The 24,589-nt window shown below is 40.5% G+C and overlaps 1 protein-coding gene and 1 pseudogene across 4 annotated transcripts in view; both read right to left on the bottom strand.

Annotated features, from left to right (window-relative positions):
* Positions 1–24,589, bottom strand: part of SYTL4 (synaptotagmin like 4) — a 93,029-nt gene that overhangs the window by 15,145 nt on the left and 53,295 nt on the right. For all 3 annotated transcript variants that reach the window (XM_079764794.1, XM_079764792.1, XM_079764793.1), the window contains exons 8-12: positions 18,633–18,723; positions 18,419–18,522; positions 15,438–15,548; positions 14,181–14,359; positions 13,782–13,884 (exon numbers count right to left, since the gene is read on the bottom strand). In XM_079764794.1, coding sequence (XP_079620920.1) covers positions 13,782–13,884; positions 14,181–14,359; positions 15,438–15,548; positions 18,419–18,522; positions 18,633–18,723 — 588 coding nt within the window. The remainder of the gene's footprint in view (positions 1–13,781; positions 13,885–14,180; positions 14,360–15,437; positions 15,549–18,418; positions 18,523–18,632; positions 18,724–24,589) is intronic.
* On the bottom strand, positions 993–2,367 carry LOC307096387 (heterogeneous nuclear ribonucleoprotein A1-like 2; annotated as a pseudogene). Its single transcript has one exon. The product of its transcript is annotated as a heterogeneous nuclear ribonucleoprotein A1-like 2 (transcript).

Genomic DNA, 24,589 nt, shown 5'->3' on the forward strand with positions numbered 1-24,589 from the left:
CAATTAGTACTTCTTTTTATTGTTGCTAATCCTCACCTGAGGACATTTTTCCATTGCTTTTTAGAGAGAGTGGAAGGGAGGGGGCAAAACAGAGAAAGAAACATCCATGTGAGAGAGACACATTGATTGATTGTCTCCTGCATGCGCACCAACTGGGGACTGAGCCTGCAACGGAGGTTTGTGCCCTTAATCAGAATGGATCCTGTGACCCTTCAGTCCATGGGCTGATGCTTTATCCACTGAGTCAAACCGGCTAGGGCCCAACTAGTACTTAATCTCTTCACCTTTTTCACCCAGCTCCCCCAACCCCCACTTCTTTCTGGCACCCATCACTGTGTTCTCTGTACCTGTAAGTCTGTTTCTATTTTCTTTGTTTACTTTCTTCTTTTTTTTAAACTCTAGTTGAATCCCATGTATCCCCCCCACCCTGCCTTGAATAATGTACCCAATCTCCCTGCTCCTATTCTTGACTGTCTTCTCTCACTAGCACCTACTAGGTCCTGATCCTGCTCCAGACAATTCTGGTATGGCTGAAAGAGCAATGAATTTGGAATCAGGCATCCAGCCTTCTCACTTTCTGTGTGACTTTACAAACATGGTTGAACCACTCTGGACTTCAGTTCCTTCATATGTAAAATAGAATTATGGTAATGCCTCCCTTGTAGGATTGTGGGGCTAGTACTGGGCTAAACCAGTGCTTCATTCAGTTTGGGCTCTTTGAATGGGGCTGCTGGGAAAACTGAGGTCGCTCAAGGGCTCTTAACCTGCTACAAATTCGAGTTTCTTTGGATATATTCCCAGAAGTGAGATCACTGGATCAGAATGCAGTTCCATTTTTAATTTTTTGAAGAAATTGCATACTGTTTTCCACAGTGCCTGTGCCAGTCTGCATTCCCACCAGCAGTTCCCCACGGATTCCTTTTCTCCACATCCTCACCAGCACTTGTTAATTTATTGATGAGCCATTCTGACAGGCATGTGGTGCTATCTCAGTGTGGTTTCAATTTGCATCCCTTTGATGATTAGTGATATGGAGCATCTTTTCATGTATATTAGCCATCTGTATGTCCTCTTTGGGAAAGTGTCTATGCAGGTCCTTTGCCCACTTTTAAATTGGGTTGTTTGTCTTCTTGGTGTTGAGTAGTATAAGTTCTTTATATATTTTGGAAATTAACCCCTTATCATATGTATCATTGACAAATATGTTTTCTCATTCAGTGTGTTCCCTTTTCATTTTGTTGATGGTTTCCTTTGCCCATACAGATTAGTATTGTCTAAAACATGTCTTCTTGGTAGTAGCTAGGTCCTGTCTCTACTGTGCTTGCCTGAGTTCACAAATCTCTTGTAACCTGTAGCTTCCCTGTCAGTTCCCAGACTCTCCTCCCCGGCTAAGCTTTGTTTCCTGTCAGTAATTAAAAACTTCTGCTGCTGCTAGAACCACCATAGACACCTTGGTTTCATGGGTTGGCAAAGGATTGGTCTTTACCACCATAGGGGCCAGAGTTTCTGCCTCCAAGTTTCCTCATTTCATGGGTCCAAACTTTGAAGATTGATTGTTGTAATTGCCAGAATCACTGTAGCTTCAACCACCTCCAAAATTGCTTCCATAATTACCAAATACACTATAGCCATCCCAGCTACCACTACCATGGCTGCCACCAAAGCCACTTCAACCACTGAAGTTTCCTCCATAACCAAAGTTGTCGTTCCCATCAAAGCCACCTCTGTAACCATCACCAAAGTTTCCAGAACCACTTTGATCTTTTTGGAAGGATGAAGCACTAGCCATCTCTTGTTTAGATAGGATTTCCTTAATTCACAGTTATGGCCATTCACATTATGGTATTTCTGAATGACAGTCTTGTCTACAGAGTCATGGTCATTAAAGGTTACAAAAGCAAACCTCTACTTGCCACTGCCTCAGTCAGTCATAATTTCAATCACTTCAATTTTCTCATACTGTTCAAAATAATCTCTTAGGTGATGTTCTTCAATGTCTTCTTTAATACCATTGACAAAAATATTTTTCATAGTTAAGTGGCCATCAGGTCGTTGAGCATCTTCTCTTGAGACAGCATTCTTTAGTTCCACAACTCTTCCAGCCACCTTGTGTGACCTGGCATTCATGGCTGCATCCACCACCTCCACAGTGGTATAAATGACAGACCCTAAGCCTCTGGAGTGCTTGGTGTTAGGATCTCTCATCACCACACAGTCTGTGAACATTCCCCATTGCTCATATTCACTTCTCAGACTCTCAATGGTTGTTCCAAAGCACAAAGCTCTGTTAAAGAGCTTCTGCATCTGTTCAGGCTTTTGGGGAGACTTTGACATAGACATGAGGACTGCAAGGAGGGGCATTTTTAAATTTCTTTATTGATTAAGGTATTACATATGTGTCCTTATTCGCCCATTACCCCCGACCTACCATCCATGCCCCCACCCCCCTGTTGTCTGTGTCTATTGATTAGGCTTATATGCATTCATATAAGTCCTTTGGTTGATCTCTCCCCCTTAACCCCACACTACCATACCTTCCCTGAGGTTTGACGTTCTGATTGATGTTTCTCTGTCTCTGGATCTTTTTTGTTCATCGGTTTATGTTGTTCATTATATTCCACAAATAAGTGAGATCATGTGATATTTATCTTTCACTGCCTGGCTTATTTCACTTAGCATAATGCTCTCCATCTCCATCCATGCTGTTGCAAATGGTAAGAACTCCTTCTTTTTTACCATAGCGTAGTATTCCATTGTGTAGATGGACCACAGTTTTTTAATACACTCATCTGCTGATGGGCACTTAGGCTGTTTCCAAATCTTAGCTATGGTGAATTGTGCTGCTATGAACATAGGGGTGTATAAATTCTTCTGATTGGTGTTTCTAGTTTCTTGGGATATATTCCTAGAAGTGGGATCACTGGGTCAAATGGGAGTTCCACTTTTAGTTTTTTGAGGAAACTACATACTGTTCTCCACAGTGGCTGCACCAGTCTGCATTCCCACCAGCAGTGCACGAGGGTCCGTTTTTCTCCGCATCCTCGCCAGCACTTGTCATTTGTTGATTTGTTAATAGCCATTCTGACAGGTGTGAGATGGTACCACATTGTTGTTTTGATTTACATCTCTCGGATGACTAGTGACTTTGAGCAGGTTTTCATATGTCTCTTGGCCTTCCTTCTGTCTTCTTTCAAAAAGTGTGTATTTAGATCAGTTGCCCATTTTTTCATTGGGTTGTTTATCTTTTTTTTTGTTAAGCTGCCTGAGTTCCCTGTAAATGTTGGAGATTAAACCCTATCATTGATATCATTGGCAAATATGTTCTCCCATGCAGTGGGCTTTCTTAGACTTTTACTGGTCTCATTTGCTGTGCAAAAGCTTTTTACTTTGATGTAGTCCCATTTGTTTATTTTCTCTTTAGCTTCCATTGCCCTAGGAGCAGTATCAGTGAAGAAATTGTTTCGGCATATGTCTGAGATTTCTCTGCCTGTGGATTCCTCTAGTATTTTGATGGCTTCTCGTCGTATGTTTAAGTCCTTGATCCACTTTGAGTTTATTTTTCTGTATGGTGTAAGTTGGTGATCTAGATTCATTTTTTTTTTTGCATGTATCTGTCCAATTTTCCCAACACTGTTTATTGAAGGGATTGTCTTGACTCCATTGTATGTCCATGCCTCCTCTGTCAAATATTAATTGAGTGTAGTGATTTGGGTCGATTTCTGGGTTCTCTATTCTATTCCATTGATCTATATGTCTGTTCTTGTGCCAGTACCAGGCAGTTTTGAGAACAGTGGCTTTGTAATACAGCTTGATATCTGGTATTGAGATCCCACCTACTTTGATCTTCTTTTTCAGGATTGCTGTGGCTATTCGGGGTCTTTTTTTATTCCAGATGAATTTTTGGAGAGTTCTTTCTAGGTCTGTGAAATATGCTGTTGGTATTTTAATGGGGAGTGCATTGAATCTATAGATTGGTTTGGGAAGTATGGACATTTTAATGATGTTGATTCTCCCAATCAATGAACATGGTATGTTCTTCCAACTGTTTACATCTTCCTCTATCTCTTTTTTCAGTGCCCTATAGTTTTCCACGTATAGGTCTTTTACCTCCTTAGTTAAGTTTATTCCTAGGTATCTTAATTTTTTTGGTGCAATGGTAAATGGGATTGCTTTTTTAGTCTCTCTTTCTCTAAGTTCACTATTGGTGTATAGAAATGCCATAGATTTCTTGGAGTTAATTTTGTATCCTGCTACATTGCCAAATTCATTTATTAAGTCTATAATTTTTTGATGGAGTCTTTCAGGTTTTTTATGTACAATATCATGTCATCTGCAAATAAGGACAGCTTTACTTCTCCTTTTCCAATTTGAATGCCTTTTATTTCTACTTCTTGTCTAATTGCAATGGCTAATACTTCCAGTACTATGTCAAACAGGAGTGGTGAGAGTGGGCATCCCTGTCTTGTTCCTGTTCTTAGGGGAAATGGTTTTAGTTTTTGCCCATTGAGTATGATGTTAGCTGTGGGTTTATCGTATATAGCCTTTATTATGTTGAGGTATGATCCTTCTATTCCCACCTTGTTAAGAGTTTTTATCAAGAAAGGGTGTTTGATTTTGTCAAATGCTTTTTCTGCATCAATTGATAAGACTATGTGATTTTTATCTCTCAATTTGTTTATGTGATGTATCACTTTTATTGATTTGCGGATATTGTACCATCCTTGCATTCCTGGGATAAATCCTACTTGGTCATGGTGTATGATATTTCTGATGTACTGCTGGAGCCGATTTGCTAGAATTTTGTTGAGGATTTTGGCATCTGCGTTCATGAGGGATATTGGCCTGTAATTCTCTTTCATTGTGTTGTCTTTATCTGGTTTTGTTATTAGGGTGATGCTGGCTTCATAGAAGGAGCTTGGAAGTGTTCCTTCCTCTTGAATTTTTTGGAATAGTCTGAGGAGGATAGGTTTTAGTTCTTCCTTGAATATTTGGTAAAACTCCCCTGTGAAGCTGTCTGGCCTCGGGCTTTTGTTTGCTGGAAGCTTTTTGATGACTCCTTTAATTTCTTCCACAGTTATTGGCCTATTGAGATGTTTAGATTCTTCCTGATTAAGTTTTGGAAGGTTATATTTTTCTAGGAACATGTCCATTTCCTCCAGGTTGTCCAGATTGTTGGAATAGAGTTGTTCATAGTATTTTTTAACAAGCCTTTTTATTTCAGTGGGGTCTGTTGTTATTTCACCTCTTTCATTTCTGATTTTGTTTATTTGGTTCCTCTCTCTTTGCTTCTTGGTGAGCCTGGCTAGAGGTTCATCAATCTTGTTTATACTTTCAAAGAACCAGCTCTTGTTTTTGTTGTTCTTTTGTATCATTTTTGTTGTGTGTATTTTTTGTCTCAATGTCCTTTATCTCTGTTCTGATCTTTATTATTTCCTTCCTTCTGCTTACACTGGGCTTTTCTTTTTGCTCTCTTTCTAACTCTTTAAGTTGTAGGGTTAGGTAATTTATTACCATTGTTTCTTGTTTTTTTGCAGTAGGCTTGTAGAGCTATGAACTCCACTCTCAGGACTGCTTTCGCTGTGTCCCATAGATTTTGGATTGTTGTGTTTTCATTGTCATTTGTTGCCATGATGTTTTTTCTTTCTTCCTTGATCTCTCTGCTAATGCAGTCATTGTTTAATAGCATGCTGTTTAGTCTTCATGTGTTTGATTTCTTTGGATTGTTTTTATTGTAGTTGATTTCCAGTTTTATGCCACTGTGATCTGAGAAGATGCTTGATATTATTTTTATCTTTTTGAATTTGAAGAGACTTTGTGTATGAGCCAACATATGGTCTATCTTTGAAAATGACCCATGTGCACTTGAGAAGAATGTATATTCTGTGGTTTTGGGGTGAAATGTTCTGAAGATGTCGATTAATTCCATCTGGTCTAGTAAGTCATTTAGGATTGATGTTTCTTTGCTGATTTTTTGTTTAGAGGATTTGTCCAATGGTGATAGTGGGGTATTAAAGTCTCCTACTATGATTGTATTGCTGTCAATCTCTCCTTTGATATCCTCCAGGAGTTTTTTATGTATTTGGGTGCTCCTGTATTGGGTGCGTATATGTTTACCAGAGTTATTTCTTCTTGTTGGATTTCTCCCTTTAGTATTATGAAGTGGCCTTCCTTATCTCTTATTATGTCCTTCACTTTGAGATCTAATTTGTCAGATATAAGTATTGCTACCCCAGCTTTTTTTCCTTTCCATTCGCCTGAAAAACACTTTTTCCATCCTTTCACCCTCAGTCTGTGTCCATCTTTTTTCTGAGGTGGGTTTGTTGTAGACAGAAGATATATGGGATGTGTTTTCTTATCCAATCCATTACCCTATGTCTTTTGATTGGGGCATTTAATCCATTTACATTTAAAGTTATTATTGATAGGTACTTATTTGTCGCCATTTTTATTCTATACTCCTGTGTTTCTTCTTTGCTTTCTAGTGCTTTTTTTTTGCTTTTTTTACAGCAGACCCTTTAGCATTTCTTGCATTGCTGGTTTGGTGGTAATAAATTCCCTTAGTCCTATTTTGTCTGTGAAGCTCCTGATTTCATCCTCAATTTTGATTGATAGCCTTGCTGGGTACAATATTCTTGGATTGAGACCCTTCCTTTGCATGACTTTGTATATTTCATTCCATTCCCTTCTGGCCTGATGAGTTTCTGTTGAGAAATCCGTTGCTAGTCTGATGGGGGTTCCTTTGTAGGTAACTTTCTGTCTCTCTCCGGATGTTTTTAAGATTTTTACTTTGTCGTTGGTGTTTGCCAATTTAATTATAATGTGCCTTGGTGTTGGTCTTTTGGGGTTCATTTTGCTTGGGACTCTGTGAGCTTCTTGGATTTGTGTGAGTTTTTTCTTCCCTATATCAGGGAAGTTTTGTCATTATTTCTTCAAACAGGTTTTCTATTCCTTGCTCAGTTTCCTCTCCTTCTGGAACCCCTATTATGTTTCGTATCGTGTTGTCCCAAAGTTCCCTTAGGCTCTCCTCCTGCTTTTTCATTTTTTTTTCTAGAAGCTGCTCTACTTGGGTATTTTTTCCTACCTTGTCTTCTAGCTCACTGATGCGGTCCTCTGCTTCTTCTAGTCTACTCTTGATGCTTTCTATTGAATTCTTTACAGCAGCAATGTCATTTTTCATTTCTTCTTGGTTCTTCTTCATTTCCTCTTGGTTCTTACTCATATTGTCGAATTTGTCTTCCATTCTTTTCAGCCACCTTATGACCATTTCTCTGAATTCTTTCTCTGACAGGTTGATTGCCTCCATTTCATTTACTTCCTTTTCTGGTGATGCCTGCTTTACTTTCATATGCAGGCTGTTTCTTTGTCTCCCCATGATCTCTCTTCTCCAGGTGTTGGTTATGTAGTTCTCTCTCTCCTGCATTGATTTAAAGGCACAAAATACAACACAACCAGGTACAACACACAAGGCACTGAACAGAAATGTATTCACGATATTAATAACCCCAAATAAAGGTGACCACCAGAGAAAGGCAAATTAGGGGATAGGAGAGAAAGAAGAAGAGAAAAAAAAAAGAAAGGAGTGCCAAAATGAAATTGAGAAAAGGAAAAAAAGTAAGAGAGAAAAGAAAGGGAATAGGAAAGAAAAAGGGAACAAATTGTGTATATGGGGAGAAAACTCCAAAAGAACAGCCACTAATCCCAGCAAATGCCAACAACAAGTACCTGGAGATGAATACAAACTACAAACAACAACTAATATCAAGCAAGGTGAGGGAAAACAGAAGCAAAAAAACAAAAAACAAACAAAAACAAAGCAAACAAAAACTACAAAACAAAAAGAATAGGCAAAACAATCTCACAAACAAGCATAAAAAATCGACATAATCAACATTCAAGCCAACAACAACAAAAGGACAGAGAGAAAAACAATTTTTTGGATAGTGAAGAGAAAGAAGAGAGAGGTGTGTATGAACACGGAGCAGGCAATTGGAAATTAGATATATAAGTATGGTGAAATTTTAACAGGGGGTAAAAAGAAAGAATAGGGAAAATCTAAAGCAGGAAAAGGGTAAGAGAAACAGGACAACAAACGGGGAAAAGTTAGGAAGAGAGTGATGGCATAAAAGTAGAGTTGAGATAGAGTAGAATGATGCTAAAGGAAAGATGAAAATAGAATGTAGAACACTAATCTCAAAGTCAAATAAAGAGAAAATGAAATGACACTTTTTTTAAAAAAAAGGTAAAATAGTAGTAGTAATAATAGTGATTGAAAATAAAATTGTAATAATTAAAAAGGTAAAATCAAGTGAGGGAAAAAATTCGTTTCTTAAGTAAAATATGAAACAGAAAAAAATAATTAATAAATAAAATAAATAAAAATAAAATGTGCAGTAGTGAAGGTCATTCACTTCCTCTATTGTTCTGTTTGGCACACCTGTTTCCCAGTCAGGACAGTATTGCAGTTCCCTGCATTCCACTGCTCCTCAGTGTTGTAAGCCAGTCCTGATTTTTAAGCAGGCAGTGTGTCTTACTTTCTTGTATTCCTTTATTTGTGATTACACAAGAGTCAATTTGTGATTCAGCCCCTGGGTGGCAGTGTTTCTGGATTGATCTCCCGGTTTATAGGTCCTCTCTAGCCTGTGCTTAGATCCTGCTTTCCCTGTGGCATTCAATACCGGTTTGTGGGAGTGGGCTGCCCCAGAGCTGGTTCTCCGATGGTCACTCCCGGCTCTGATCCCCAGGTTCCGGAAAAACAACTTTCCCCTGCAGTCTCCTAGGGTGTCCCCAACTGGGTGATCCTATGTATTGGGCTCAGTAATCAGAAGCAAGGATTCAAAGAGGAAAAAACGCAAGTGTGCGAACTCCAGTGCTGCGCGCAAGCCTGCGTGGTCCCCTTTTCCCAAGGGGTGGGGGACTTTAATCATGCTTACTCATTGGCGTCTACTGGCAGAAAGCTGTGTTGTTTATTTTAATCTCTATTTCATTTATTTCTGCTATGATTATTATTTCCTTCTATTCAACTTGGGCTTTGTTTGTTGTTCTTTTTATGGTTCCTTTAGGTGTAAGGTTAGATTGTCTATTTGAGATTTTTCTTTTTTTAAAAAAAGAAATCTTTATTGTTGAAAGTATTACATATGTCCCTTTTGTTCCCCATTGCCCTCTCCCACCCCCACCCCAAGCCTTCACCACCCTCTGTCTGTGTCCTTGGGTTATGCATATATGCATATGAGTGCATTGGTTGATATCCTCCCCCCACCCCCTTCACCCTCCTCTGCCTTCCCTCTGAGGTTTGACAGTTTGTTTGATGTTTCTATGTCTCTGGGTCTATTTTTGTTCATCAGTTTATGATGGTCATTAGATTCCACATGAGTAAGATCATATGATACTTATCTTTCTCTAACTGGCTTATTTTGCTTAGCATAATGCTCTCTAGGTCCATTCATGCTGTGGCAAATGGTAAGAGTTCTTTCTTTTTCATAGCTGCCTAGTATTCCATCGTATAGATGTACCATAGGTTTTTAATCCCCCCATCTACTGATGGGCACTTAGGCTGTTTCTAAATCTTAGCTATTGTAAATTGTGCTACTATGAATATAGGGGTGCATATATTCTTTCTGATAGGTATTTCTGATCTCTTGGGATATATTCTAGAAGTGGGATCACTGGGTCAAATGGGAGTTCCATTTTTAATTTTTTGAGGAAACTCCAAACTGTTTTCCACAGAGGCTGCACCAGTCTGCATTCCCCAAAGTGGACATACAGAAGGCCAAAAGGCATATGAAAACGTGCTCAAAGTCACTAATCATCTGAGAGATGCAAATCAAAACGACAACAAGGTAGCACTTCACATCTGTAAGAATGGCTATCATCAACAAATAACAAGTACTGGTGAGGATGCGAAGAAAAGGGAACTCTTGTGCACTATTGAGATTTTTCTTGAGGTAGGTCTGTATTGCTATGAATTTCCCTACTGAGACTGCTTTCACTGTGTCTCATAAATTTTGGGTTGTTCTGTTTTTATTTTTCTCAAGGTATTTTTTTATTTCTTCCTTGATCTTATTGTTAATCAATTTATTGTTTAGTAATATGTTATTTAACCTCCATGTGTTTGTGTGTTTTTCATTTTTTCTTGTAATTGATTTCTAGTTTCAAAAGATTGTGATTGGAGAAGATACTTGATATGATTTCAATCTTTTTTAAATTTATTGAGACATTTTAACATGTGGTCTATTTTGCAAAAAAAGTTCCATGTGCACTTGAAAAGAATGTATATTCTGCCATTTTGAAGTAAAATGATCTGAAAATATTAATTAAATCCATCTAGTCTAACGTGTCAAGGCTGCTGTTTCCTTGTTGATTTTCCATCTGGAAGATCTATCCATTAATGTCATGGGGTGTTAAGGTAGCCTGCTATGACTGTATTACTCTTGACCTCTCCCTTTATGTCCATAAATATTTCCTTTATATATTTACACGATCCTGTGTTGGGTGCATAAATGTTAACAAGGGTTATATCCTCTTGTTGGATTGATCCAATTATTTTTATGTAATGGTCTTCTTTGTCTTTTTTTATAGCCTTTAAAATCTATTTTGTCTGATATAAGTACTGATATCCAGCCTTTTTTACATTTCTATTTGCATGAAATATCTTTTTCCATCCTTGACTTCAGTCTGTGTGTCTTTTGATCTGAAGTAGACCTCTTGTAGACTGAAGGATCTTATTTTCTTATCCATTCAGCTACCCTATGTCTTTTGATTGGTGCATCTAATCCATTTAAATATAAAGTGATTATTTATAGGTACATATTTATTGCTATTTTCATTCATATTTATTTTTCTGTTTTTACTTTCTTTTTTCTTTAACTCCCTTGAACCTATCTTGTAATACCAGTTTGGTGGTGATGAACTCCTTTAGCTTTTTCTTCTCTGGGAAGCCCTTTATTTTCCTTCAGTTTTAAATGGTAGCCTTGCCAGGTATAGTAATCCTGGTTCTAGGTCTTTATCACCACTTTGAATATTTCATGCCAGTCACTTCCGGCCTGAAAAGTTTCTGTTGTGGAATCAGCTGACAGTCTTATTGGGGCACCTTTGCAGGTAACTGTCTTTCTCTTGCTGATTTTATGATTTTCTCTTTGCCATTCTAATTATGATGTGTATTGGTGTGGGTCTGTTTGGGTTCATCTTATTTAGGACTCTGTACTTCCTGGACCTGTGTGACTTTTTCATTCATCAGGGTAGGAAAGTTTTCAGTCTTTATTTTTTCAAATAGGTTTTCAATCCCTTATTCTCTCTCTTCTCCTTCTAGTTCCCAGATGATATGGATGTTGTTAAACTTGATGTCTTCACAGAGGTCCCTGAATCTTCTTTTTTTTTTTAATTCTTTTTTTCCTTTCAATTCTCTGATTGGGTATTTTCTGCTACATTGTATTCCAAATCACTGATTCAATCCTCTTCTTCATCTAATTTGCTATTGATTTCTGATAGTTTATTCTTCATTTTAGATATTGTATTACTCATTTTGACTGTTTTTTTTTTATGGTTTCTATGTCCTTTCTTATTCTTAGTAGCTCTTTTTTTGAAATTCTCACTGACTTCATCCATTCTTCCTCTAAGTTCCTTCAGCATCCTTATAACCATTACTTGGAACTCTGTATCACTTTATTGTTTGCCTCCATTCCATTTATTTCTTTTTCTGGAGATTTTTTCTGTTCTTTTATTTGGGACATGTGTCTTTATCTTCCAATTTTGGCTGCCTCTGTGTGTTTGTTTCTAAGTATTTGGTAGATACGTTATTTCTCCCAGTTTTTGTAAAGTGGCCTTATGTAGTAGGTGTTCTGTGGGTCTTAGCAGTGCAGTTTTATGACTACCTGAGCTGGGTGATTTAGAAGTGTGTCTTGAGTGGGTTATGTGATCCCTCCTGTTACATTTGAGTCTTGAATGATGTTGGCCCAACTGTGGGTGGAGTTGACCCTCAGGCAGGTTCAGCCTGTGAGAATTGACCCCAACCACAGTATATGAGCTGTTGACCCCTGAGGTGGAACTTGCACCTGCAGGTTCTGGTACATGCCAAGATCTCCCTTTCTATGTGCCATGTTCTGATGTGGCCTCAAGCTAGCCACCAATGTGTCGGTTCTGAGGCCTCTTCGAAGGGACTCCAGTGCACGTCAATTTAGATAGTCTGTAGCGGGTCCCAGGTTACCTGTTCGGCCCCACAAGGAAATTCACAGTTAGTAGCTGCTCTTGCATGGCCTGAGTTCTTACTGGAGGGGCCAAGCTGTGCATCAAGGCTGGCTGACACCAGTACTGAGTCTGGGGCAGGTCACCAAAAGTCCCAAGGCACCCCAAAACTCATCACCACCTGCTGGCTGCCTATTAGACTCAGCCTCTAAAAGAGCCTCTGGTAGTACTTGAGCTGCATGAGGCAAGTTCTCAGTGAGTTATCTGGTAGGGGTGAGTGTTTCATACAAAGTAGGCACCAGTGCTGGGTCTAAGGCCACTCAGCAGAAGTCTCAGGGTATGCCAAGGCCAGCTGCTACCTGCTTGAGGCCTGCAAACCTTTGCAGTGGGGTGGGCCCTGAGGGAGTTGGCAGAGAGGGGCTAATGCCTCTCCCTAGGCTGATGCTGTGTGATCGTGGAGACTGTCCAAACACAGGAATTGTAGTGCCTCCTTGTGCATATGGGGGAAAAATGGCCCCCACCCCAAAGCTACACAACTCAGTTTCTCCCTGTGTGTGTGTGTGTGTGTGAGGCATTCCCTGAGTTTTTCTGAACTTCCTTGAGAGTTTTTCAAGAAAGACTGCAATGCAGGTCCAGGCTGGAGACCATGAGTAGATACCTCCATTGGAGTTATCTTGGCAGAGTGGATCTCAGGTAGTCAGTGGGGAGGGGCAAGTGCATCTCTCCTGGCTAATGCTGTATGGATGAAAGTGCTCAACCCAGGAAAGATGGCATCAATGGGCAGTATAAAAGAGAGACTCAGCACAATTGGTGGCTATCCCTCCAGCCCTTTCCCAATCTCTCCCTGTATGAAACCAGTCTCCTCCCTCCTTCGAGCCATCATCCCTTCCATAGTGCCCAGGGTGAGTGCCTGAAAGTGAGATTTTGTGTACTGGTTCTTTAAGAGGGTTCCTGGGTTTCTAGTAGTCTCCCATCATACCTTGGTGGATGGATTCCCTGCTGATTTTCACAGCCAGATATTATGTGAGCTCCTTTTCCCAACTATGGTACTCTAGGCTAGGGAGCTGGCATGTAGTTGAGGTCCCTTGCACCTATAAGGGCACCGCTTCAGCAGAAATATCCCTTCAGATTCTAAACCTCAGCAACTGAGTACAGGGTCAGTCCTTTTCATGTCTCTGCCCCTCTTACCAGTCTCAACGTGCCATCTTCTGTATATCCTAAGTTATGACTTCTGTTCAGCTGGTCTTCAGTTGGGTATTCAGGTTGATTGTTCTGTAGTTTAGTTGTAATTTTGATATGGTCCTGAGAGAAGGTAAGTGTAACTTCTATCTATTCTGGCGCCATCTTTGATCCACCAAATGACTTCTTAAATGGAGATTTGTGGCCATGTGAATATCTAACTTCACAATATTTCAAGAAAGCCAGATCACCTTTGTTCTCTTCTCTGGAAATCAGGATGTGAACAGATGCCTATAGTGTATTCCCAGACACAGCCATGGCCACTGAAAACCATGTCAACCAGCCATGTAGCAGGAGAACAGCTACAGCTTACTTAGTGCACAAGACAGAACATGTTCCCCTTCCCTCTAGATCTGGATACTTACTCTGAAGATCTCATCATATAGTGGATTTATGGTGTCCCTCTTAATGCTGGTTTTTCTTTTTCCTTGCCTGGACTTGTCAGGCAGCAGATAAGTCTTCACATATCTGGAAACCAAGGAGAGTACTTAGTAATTCACCATCTTTTCTCAACCTATTCTTCATTTCCATGCTCTCCATATACATATGCCATGAGGAAATTAAAAGGTCATATCAAACTCTCTTAGATATGCCATTCTTATATTTTCCCAATCGTGGTCCCTTTCCCACATCTCTCCTACCCACTCTCAGTCACACATTCCTATTCGTCCAGAAAGGGATAATCTCAGTTCAAGAGTTCCAAAACAGATGACAGGGTCTGAGCTCTCATTTCAGAGCATCAGTCAGATTCTAGAAACACTCACGGATTAGAGCGCTTCTTAGCTTCATCAGCATAAGCCAGCTGGTGGCACTCCTTCACGTGAATGACCAAAGTCTGTGTTTGCTGTTCATACTTCAGGGAAAAGGCAATCTTGCCAGTCACAGAGATGTTCCCGAAATCACCAGCTTCACTATAGATGCTCATCATGCTGCCTATTGTACTCTGAAGATAAAGCACCCACAAACATCTGGTGAAGGCATACTCCCCCATCCACATGGCTCACATCTTTCCTCATGATACAACCACAGTCACTGAATTAAACAAAAGTTTCCAAAGTTCCTACAACAAGCCAGTATACCAACACTCTTGTAAATAGAGTATAAGAGACATCTAGTCGCACTCTTACTTCAGCTCATGGCTTCTATAGGTTCTTAGTTTCTCCTCTTCCCTTCTTTTTATATATTTTATTGTTAATTTTCACCTGCCTTAGAAGGTGGGAAAAGTATACAGGTAAGGTGGATGTAACTTCACTTCTGTTATTTGTTATATATGCTAAAACACTCGCTAGAAGGGGACAGTTATACTTAAAACAAAGTGCCTTAATTATCTGTGTGTTTCTTTTATCTATCTTATTCCTATAAAGGGCTACAGAAAAAAAGTGAATGGATCAAAATACCACCAGAGGTAAAAATACATCTTCTCAGGTTGTGATAAATTCTGCAAGCCTGCTATTCTCTTCCTGTGTATGAGCAGGAACAAACTCTAATCACTCTGGTTCCTGACTCTTGTTCCTCCTAAACATCAATCTTTATACTTATGATGTAACTAGGCCTTGATTCTTAAATGTTCTTTTTAACTTCATGATTATGGTTAGAACTATTGCTCCTTAATCACACCCTAATGCCAATTAATCCTTCCAAGGCCCTTCTCATGACACTCACTATCCTTGAATGTGAGATCTGGGTTGGGTTCTAATAAAGAAATCTGATCTTGCTCACTTTATGGCCTGAGTAACTCTTTAAGAAAGAAGTTAAGGGTTACTGTTCAAAAGCTGTGATGAAGCACGTCTCTATCCCTAATTCTTACCTGACATAATAATCTCTAGGAGAGAGGCTGAGGAAGACACCTAGCTGTGCAGTAAGCAACCACGGTCTAAATGGAGGACAGGAACAAATGCATCTCGGTTACCTGGAAAGAGTGACTAGAATATTTCCCCAGGTCCTTACTCTGCTCCAAGGTGGTGCTTTCTTCCTTCCTGGTATCCAAACATGTCTACAGTCAAAGAACTAACAGAACTTACCATGGAGGAGCCACTTCTCAGGCTGCTTCTGGCTAGTTTCTGGCGATGCAACTTCACCAGGTGGTCAATGTCTTCTTCTTCTTCCTCTTCTTCCTCTTCCTCTTCTTCTTCCTAAAGCAATAAATATAAATTCAGAGTTAATAAAAATAAGAAATATCTCAAAGACTAGTATTCTTCCTTTAGTGGAAGCCATAATTGTTGCTAAGCCCTGAGGTGTATGTGAACATGTATGCACATAACCTTATTTTTGTCCCCCCATTTCAGGCTTCAAACAATATTCCAACCATCATTATCAAATATCAAAGAATAAGATTAAGAATATCTCTTTCCCCCATAAAAATACTAGAGGAATCCACAGACAGAGAAATCTCAGATATATGCTGAAGCAATTTCTTCACTGATACCGCTCCTAGGGCAATGGAAACTAAAGAGAAAATAAACAAATGGGACTACATCAAAATAAAAAGCTTTTGCAAGGCAAAAGAAACCATCAACAAAACAACAAGAAAGCCCACTGTACGGGAGAACATATTTGCAAATGTTATCACTGATAAAAGTTTAATCTCCAACATCTACAGGGAACTTATACAACTTAATAAAAGGAAGATAAATGATCCAATAAAAAAATGGGCAACGGACCTAAATAGAATATTTTCGAAAGAAGACAGAAGGAAGGCCAAGAGACATATGAAAATATGCTCAAAGTCACTAATTATCCTAGAGATGCAAATCAAAATGACAATGCGGTAGCATCTCACACCTGTCAGAATGGCAATCATCAACAAATCAACAAACGACAAGTGCTGGTGAGGATGTGGAGAAAAAGGAACCCTTGTGCACTGCTGGTAGGAATGCAAACTGGTGCAGCCACTATGGAGAACGGTATGGAGTTTTCTCAAAAAACTAAAAATGGAACTGCCTTTTGACCCAGTAATCCCACTTCTAGGAATATATCCCAAGAAACTAGAAACACCAATCAGAAAGGATATATGCACCCCTATGTTCATAGCAGCACAATTCACCATAGCTAAGATTTAGAAACAGCCTAAATGCCCATCAGCAGATGAGTGCATTAGAAAACTATGGTACATCTACACAATGGAATACTACGCTGCTATAAAAAAGAAGGAACTTTTACCATTTGCAGCAGCATGAATGGACCTGGAGAGCATTATGTTAAGTGAAATAAGCCAGGCAATAAAAGAAAAATACCACATGATCTCACTCATTTATGGAAAATAAAGAACATTATAACCTGACTAGAGGCCCGGTGCACAAAATTCTTGCACGGAGGGGGGTTGTCCCTCAGCTCAGCCTGTACCCTCTCCAATATGGGACCCCTCGAGGGATGTCCGACTGCCCATTTAGGCCCGATCCCAGTGGGCAGTCGGATCCCTAAATGGGCAGTCAGACATCCCTCTCACAATCCAGGACTGCTGGCTCCCAACTGCTTGCCTGCCTGCCTTCCTGATGGCCCCTAACCGCTTCTGCCTGCCAGCCTGATCACCCCCTAACCACTCTGCTGCCAGCCTGTTTGCCCCCAACTTCCCTCCTCTGCCGGCCTGGTCACCCCTAACTGCCCTCTCCTGCAGGGTTGATCAGCTCCAACTGTCCTCCCTTGCAGGCTTGTTCCCTCTCAACTGCCCTCCCTTGCAGGCTGGGTGCCTCCCAACTGCCCTCTCCTGCTGGTCATCTTGTGGTGGCCATCTTGTGTCCACTTGGGGGCAGGATCTTTGACCACATGGGGGCAGCTATATTGTGTGTTGCAGTGATGATCAATCTGCATATTACTCTTTTATTAGATAGGATAGAGGCCTGGTACAGGGGTCGGGGCCAGCTGGTTTGCCCTGAAGGGTGTCCCAGATCAGGTGGCGGTTCCCTTGGGGCATTGGGTGGCCTGAGCGAGGGGCCTGTGGTGGTTTGCAGGCCGGCCATGCCCCCTGGCAGCCCAAGCGGAGGCCCTGGTATCCGGAATTTATTTTCCTTCTACAATTGAAACTTTGTAGCCTGGAGCGGAGCCAAGCCTGGGGCTCCCTCCGAGGCCGGCAGCCATTTGTGTTGGGGTTATAATTGAAACTTTGTAGCCTTAAGCGGGTGGGCCCGGCCAGGGTGTGCGGAAAGCTTTGCTTCCCCTGTTGCCGGCGGCAACCCTGGCCTGCTCTCTCAAGCTCCATTCTGCCGCCATTTGTTTGAATTTGTTTACCTTCTATAATTGAAACTTTGTAGCTTGAGTGGAGGCTTAGGCCTGGCCAGGGCAGGCGGAAAGCTTGGCTTCCTCTGTTACCTAGGAAACCTTGCTCTCTGTGGCTGTAGCCATCTTGGTTTGGGTTAATTTGCATACTCGCTCTGATTGGATGGTGGGCGTGGCTTGTGGGTGTGTCAGAGGTATGGTCAATTTGCATATTTGTCTATTATTAGATAGGATGAACAAAAAGATAGATACAGAAGCAGTAAAGCACCGAACAGACTGTCAAATTACAGTGGGAAGGCTGGGGAGTGTTGGGGAGGGGGGGGAAGAGATCAACCAAAGGACTTATATGCATGCATATAAGCACACCAATGGACACAAGACACTGGGGGTGGGTGGGATGAGGGCATGCGACAGGGGGTAGGGGAAGCTGGGGGAAGGTCAATAGGGGAAAAAAGGAGATATATGTACTACTATATTATTTTAAACAAATAAAAAAAGAATATCTCTTTCCCATTCGACTGCCCCAATCATTTACATTTTAATAAAAAGTAAGTATTTATTTGAGCACCCAGCCATATATCAAAAAAATTGTATTAGAAGATAAAGACAATGAAGACAGTCTTTCTTTAAGCAATTCAGCAAACAGATTTACTTTAGTAATTTGGGAAAATAAAGATTCATGTTACCATTTCCTCAATAATTAAGGTTGATTGAGATTATCAGGTACTAAAGTCTACTCTAGATATATAAAATTACACCTAGTGACCATGTGAAATAGAAAGGTACTTACCATATCCACACTGAGTCCAGGGACAGATTTGCTTCTGTCTCCCAAGGAGCCACATTCATGTCCCACATCTTCTGGGCGAAGATCAATCACAGACTTAGTATATTCTAAGTGGAAGACCAAAATCCCAAATCAAAAGAGACATACTATTCTCCATACTAAAAACCCATCAAGGGCACTCACAATTTCAATCTCAAAAGGCCATGAAGAAAGCTACCTGAAGGCCTGAAGATTTTTCTGGTGTTCTTCTTGAATATCATTTCACCCTCATTGACAGATACCACATTTTGACCTCCAGACTGAGTTTCCTAGGAAAGAATAGGGCAAGGAAATGGAAAAGGACAGATGGATAAGTGAAAGGATGGAATAAGGAAGGAGAATGTCATAAAGAATAAGGCTCGGGAAACTGACCCAAGATGGCAGAGTAGATGGAAGTTACACTCAACTCCTCCCAGGACCACATCAAAATTATAACTAAATTATAGAACAATCAACCTGGATAACCATTTTAAGACTAGCTGAACAGAAGTCTTATAACTAAAGATTTATATAAGAAGCTACTTCAAAACTGGTAGGAAGGGTGGAGATACAAAAAGGCTGGTCCTGCACCCATGTGCCATGGCTGAGAATCTAGAAGGATATCTCAGCTTCAGAGTTTCCCCCTGAGGAGCGAGAGGTCTCAACCCCATGTCAGGCTTCTGAGACCAGGGCACCAGTACACATAACATCTGTTTTTGAAAATCAGTGGGGATTCCGACCACCCAGATGAGATGAGAGACTACTGGAAACTCAGGCACCTTCTGAAAAAAAGCAGTGTGCAAAATCTCACTCATAGGCACTCACCCTGAGCTCCAATGGAGGGATGGCAACTCATAGGATGCTGACATCATGCAGGGAGAAATTGAGTTGTGTGGCTTTAGGGACAGGGCTAGAGGGAAAACCACCAATGTCCCTGTGTTGAGTCCCTCTCCCACACTGCACACAGATGTCATCTGATCCTGGGTCAAGCACTCCCCTTCATATGGCATTAGCCAGGAGAGAGTTACACAAACCCCACCCTGCCAACTTCCTTAGGCACCACCCTGCCTAGCTTGCACTCAGCTGTGGGCTTTACTGACAGCAACCAGTCTGGGCCTGCATCAGTCTTTCTTAAAAAAAAACAACTCTCGAGGAATTCAGGGCAATCTCAGGAGGTGCCAGAAACACACAGGGAGAGACTGAGTTGTATGGCTTTAGGGCTAGGGCCATCCCCCCAGGCCCCTCCCCTCGCATGCCTTACTGGTACTACTGTTGCTGTGTTGGGTCCCCAAACCCCCATCTCAGCATCAGCCTGAAGAACTATGTTAGCCCAACCCTGCCGACTCCCTGAAGCCCCACCCAACCAAGTTCAAAAAAGGTTGTGGGATCTGCTGGTGGCGACCAGCCTGAACCTTCATTATAGTCTTTCTTAAAAAACTTTTGAGGAATTTCAGGCAAGCTTGGGGGTTCCAGAGGTACACAGGGAACACACCTCAACATAATAAAGGCCATATATGACAAACCCACAGCCAACATCATACTCAATGAGCAAAAACTAAAACCATTTCCCCTAAGAACAAGAATAAGACAAGGATGCCCACTTTCACCACACCTGTTCGACATAGTACTGGAAGTATTAGCCATTGCTATCAGACAAGAAGAAGAAATAAAAGGCATCCAAATTGGAAAAGAGGAAGTAAAGCTGTCCTTATTTGCAGATGACATGATATTATATATAGAGAACCTTAAGATTCCATCAGAAAAACTACAAGAACTGATAAATGAATTCAGTAAAGTAATAGGACACAAAATAAATATTCAAGAGTTGGTTGCATTTTTACACCAATAATGAAATATCAGAAAGGGAAACTAAGAAAACAATACCATTTATAATTACATCAAAAAATAAAATACCTATGAACTAATTTAACCAAAGATAAAAGACCCGTACTCAGAAAATTATAAAACACTAAAGAAATAAATTGAAAAGCATACAAATAAATGAAGTATATGCCATACTCAAGAAGAATTAACATCATTAAAATATCCATACTACCTGAAGAGAAACCAAGATGGTGGCATAAGTAAACACCTAAACTGCTGTCTCGCACAACAATTTCAAAACTACAACTAAAAACAAAATGGACATCATCCATAACCACAGGAAAGCTGGCTGAGTGGAAATTCTACAAGTAGAAGGAAAGAGAAAAGCACATGGAGAATCAGAGGAGCTGCAAAAGGCTGAGGTACAGAGACACGTGCACGGAGAGGACGGGCAGCTGAGGCCTGGCTGGCTTTCTCTAGCGGGAGGGAGATGGAAGCTCCTGACTGCACTGAACCCCAGTTCTGGGCGAGACCCTGGGGAACCAGGCTCATACAGGGGGAATCTGGACTGTCAGGAAAAGAGAAAAGCACACGGAAACTCAGGGGAGCCATGAAAGGCAGAGGTCAGGAGGCGCACGTGCGAGTGCATGCAGAGAGGACTGACTGCTGAGTGTGCCACTGGCTTTCTCTAGCAGGAGGGAGACGGAAGCTCCCGACTGCACTGAACTCCAGTTCCGGGCGAGAATCTGGGAATCCAGATTCACTGTGGGAGAAACTGGACTGTCTGGCAGCGGGCGAAACTCGAGGGCGGCTTTCTCTCAGAGGTGCTTGCAGCATTTACCGAGGGACACTGAGACCCAGGGGCCTCATAGGGCAGAGCTGATGGGAAGCCAAGACTGTCTGCTCAGCCCTGAGACTCCGCCCCATCCAAGCTGAGCACAGAGGCTTTTGCAATTTTGCAAGTCTTGTCTCATAAAGCTGTCTCCAGCACAGAAGTTCTCCCGGCGTAAACACAGCTGATCCTCACAGCCAATTGGCCTAGAGGTCAATTCCTCCCAGTGATACAACAACAATCAAGACTTAACTACAACAAGGCTGTACACATAGTCCACAAAGAGGTGCACCAAGAGTTTCCACCTCAGGTAACTGGGGAGGCTGAGCCACTGGGCCCTATAGGACACCTAGCATACAAAGCTACTCTACCAACTCAGGAAGCAGTGAAAATGTGGAGAAAAGAAACATATCACAAATGAAAGAAAGGGAGGAAAGCAAACGACGAGATATAGAGTTCAAAACCATGGTTATAAGGTTACTCAAGAATTTCCTAGAAAAGGCAGATAAATTTAGCGAGACCCTCGAGGATATGAAAAAGGACAAACTAGAAATTAAACATACACTGACTGAAATAAAAAATATTATACAGAGACCTAACAGCAGACTAGAGGAACGCAAGAATCAAGTCAAATATTTGAAATACAAAGAAGCAAAAAACACTCAACTGGAAAAGCAAAAAGAAAAAAAGAATCCAAAAATTTGAAGATAGTGTAAGGAGCCTCTGGGACAACTTCAAGCGTACCAACATCAGAATTATGGGGTTGCCAGAAGAAGAGAGAGAGCAAGATACTGAAACCTATTTGAAGAAATAATGACTGAAAACTTCCCCCACCTGGTAAAAGAAATAGACTTACAAGTCCAGGAAGTGCACAGAATCCCAAACAAAAGGAATCCAAAGAGGACCACACCAAGACACATCATAATTAAAATGCCAAGAGCAAAAGACAAAGAGAGAATATTAAAAGCAGCAAGAGAAAAACAGTTAATTACCTACAAGGGAGCACCCATACGATTGTCAGCTGATTTCTCAATAGAAACTATGCAGGCCAGATGGGAGTGGCAAGAAATATTCAAAGTGATGAATAGCAAGAACCTACAACCAAGATTACTCTACCCAGCAAAGCTATCATTCAGAATTGAAGGTCAGATAAAGAGCTCCACAGATAAGAAAAAGCTAAAGGAGTTCATCAACACCAAACCAGTATTATGTGAAATGCTGAAAGGTATTCTTCAAGAAGAAGAAGAAGAATAAAAAGGTAAAGATAAAAATTATGAACAACAAATACATATCTATCAACAAGTGAATCTAAAAATCAAGTGAATTAAAAATCTGATGAACAGAATAAACTGGTGAATATAATAGAATCAGGGGCATAGAAAGGGAGTGGACTGACAATCCTCAGGGGGAAAGGGGTGTGGGGGTGCGGGAAGAGACTGGACAAAAATCGTACACCTATGGATGAGGAAAGTGAGGGGGAGGTAAGGGCAGAGGGTGGGGTGGGAACTGGGTGGAGGGGAGCTATGGGGGGGGAAGAGGAACAACTGTAATAATCTGAAAAATAAAGATTTATTAAATTAATAAATAAATAAATAAAATATGCATACCACCTAAATCAATCTATAGTTTCAATGCAATTCGTATAAAAATACCAATGGTACATTTCACAGAACTAAAACAAATCATCCAACAATTTCTATGGAACCGCAAAACACCCTTAATAGCCTCAGGAATCTTGAGAAAGAAGAACAAAGTTGGACCTATCACACTATCTGATATAAAACATTACCTCAAGGCCATAGTAATCAAACCAGCAAACCAGGACTGGCTTAAAAACACACACCAATGGAACAGAATAGAGAGCCCAGAAATAAAACCACAACTATATGGTCAATTAACAAAGGAGGCAAGAATGGGGTAAAAACAGTCTGGTCAATAAATGATGCTGGGCCAAGAAAATTAAGATACCTAGGAATAAACTTAACTAAGGATGTAAAAGAACTGTACTCGGAAAACTAAAGGACACTAAAAAAAAGAGATAGCGGAAGATATAAACAGATAGAAGAACATACCATGTTCATGGATTGGGAGAATCAACATCATTAAAATGTCCATACTACCCAAAGCAATCTATTGATTCAATGCACTCCCTATTAAAATACCAATGGCATATTTCACAGACAAAGAACGAACTCTCCAAAAATTCATCTGGAATAAACAAAGATTCCAAATAGCTGCAGCAATCCTGAGAAAGAAGAACAAAGTAGGTGGGATCTCAATACCAGATATCAAGCTGTATTATAAAGCCACTGTTCTCAAAACTGCCTGGTATTGGCACCAGAAGAGACATATAGACCAATGGAATAGAATAGCAGAAATCGAAGCAAACCCCTATGTTCAATTAATATTTGACAAAGGAAGCAAGAACATACAATGGAGTCAAGGTAGTCTCTTCAATAAATGGTGTTGGGAAAATTGGACAGATACATGCAAAAAAATGAAACTAGACCACCAACTTACACCCTACACAAAAATAAACTCAAAATGGATCAAGGACTTAAACATAAGACGGGAAACCATAAAAATACTAGAGGAATCCACAGGCAGAGAAATCTCAGACATATGCTGAAACAATTTCTTCACCAATACAGCTCCTAGGGCAATGGAAATTAAAGAGAAAATAAACAAATGGGACTACATCAAAATAAAAAGCTTCTGCACAGCAAAAGAAACCATCAACAAAACAACAAGAAAGCCCACTGCATGGGAGAATATATTTGCCAATGTTATCACCGATAAGGGTTTAATCTCCAACATTTACAGAGAACTCATACAACTTAACAAAAGGAAGATAAACAACCCAATCAAAAATGGTCAATGAACCTAAATAGATACTTTTCGAAATAAGACATAAGGAAGGCCAAGAGACATATGAAAACATGCTCAAAGTCACTAATCATCCCAGAGATGCAAATCAAAACGACAATGCCATACCATCTCACACCTGTCAGAATGGCTATCATCAACAAATCAACAAATGACAAGTGCTGGCAAAAATGTGGAGAAAAAGGAACCCTGCTGGTGTGAATGCAAACTGGTGCAGCCACTGTGGAGAACAGTATGGAGTTTCCTCAAAAAAGTAAAAATGGAACTCCCATTTGACTCAGTGATTCCACTTCTAGCAATATATCCCAAGAAACTATAAACACCAATCATAAAGGATATATGCACCCCTATGTTCATAGCAGCACAATTTATAACAGCTAAGATTTGGAAACAGCCTAAGTGCACATTAGCAGATAAGTGGATTAAAAAACTGTGCTACATCTACACAATGGAATACTATGCTGCAGTAAAAAAGGAGTTCTTACCATTTGCAACAGCATGGATGGAACTGGGGAGCATTATGCTAAGCGAAATAAGCCATTCAGAGAAAGATAAATATCACATGATCTTACTCATTTATGGAATATAATGAACAACATAAACTGAAGATCAAA

The sequence above is a fragment of the Cnephaeus nilssonii genome, assembly GCF_951640355.1.
Source record: "Cnephaeus nilssonii genome assembly, chromosome: X".
NCBI classification, from domain to species: Eukaryota; Metazoa; Chordata; class Mammalia; order Chiroptera; family Vespertilionidae; genus Cnephaeus; species Cnephaeus nilssonii.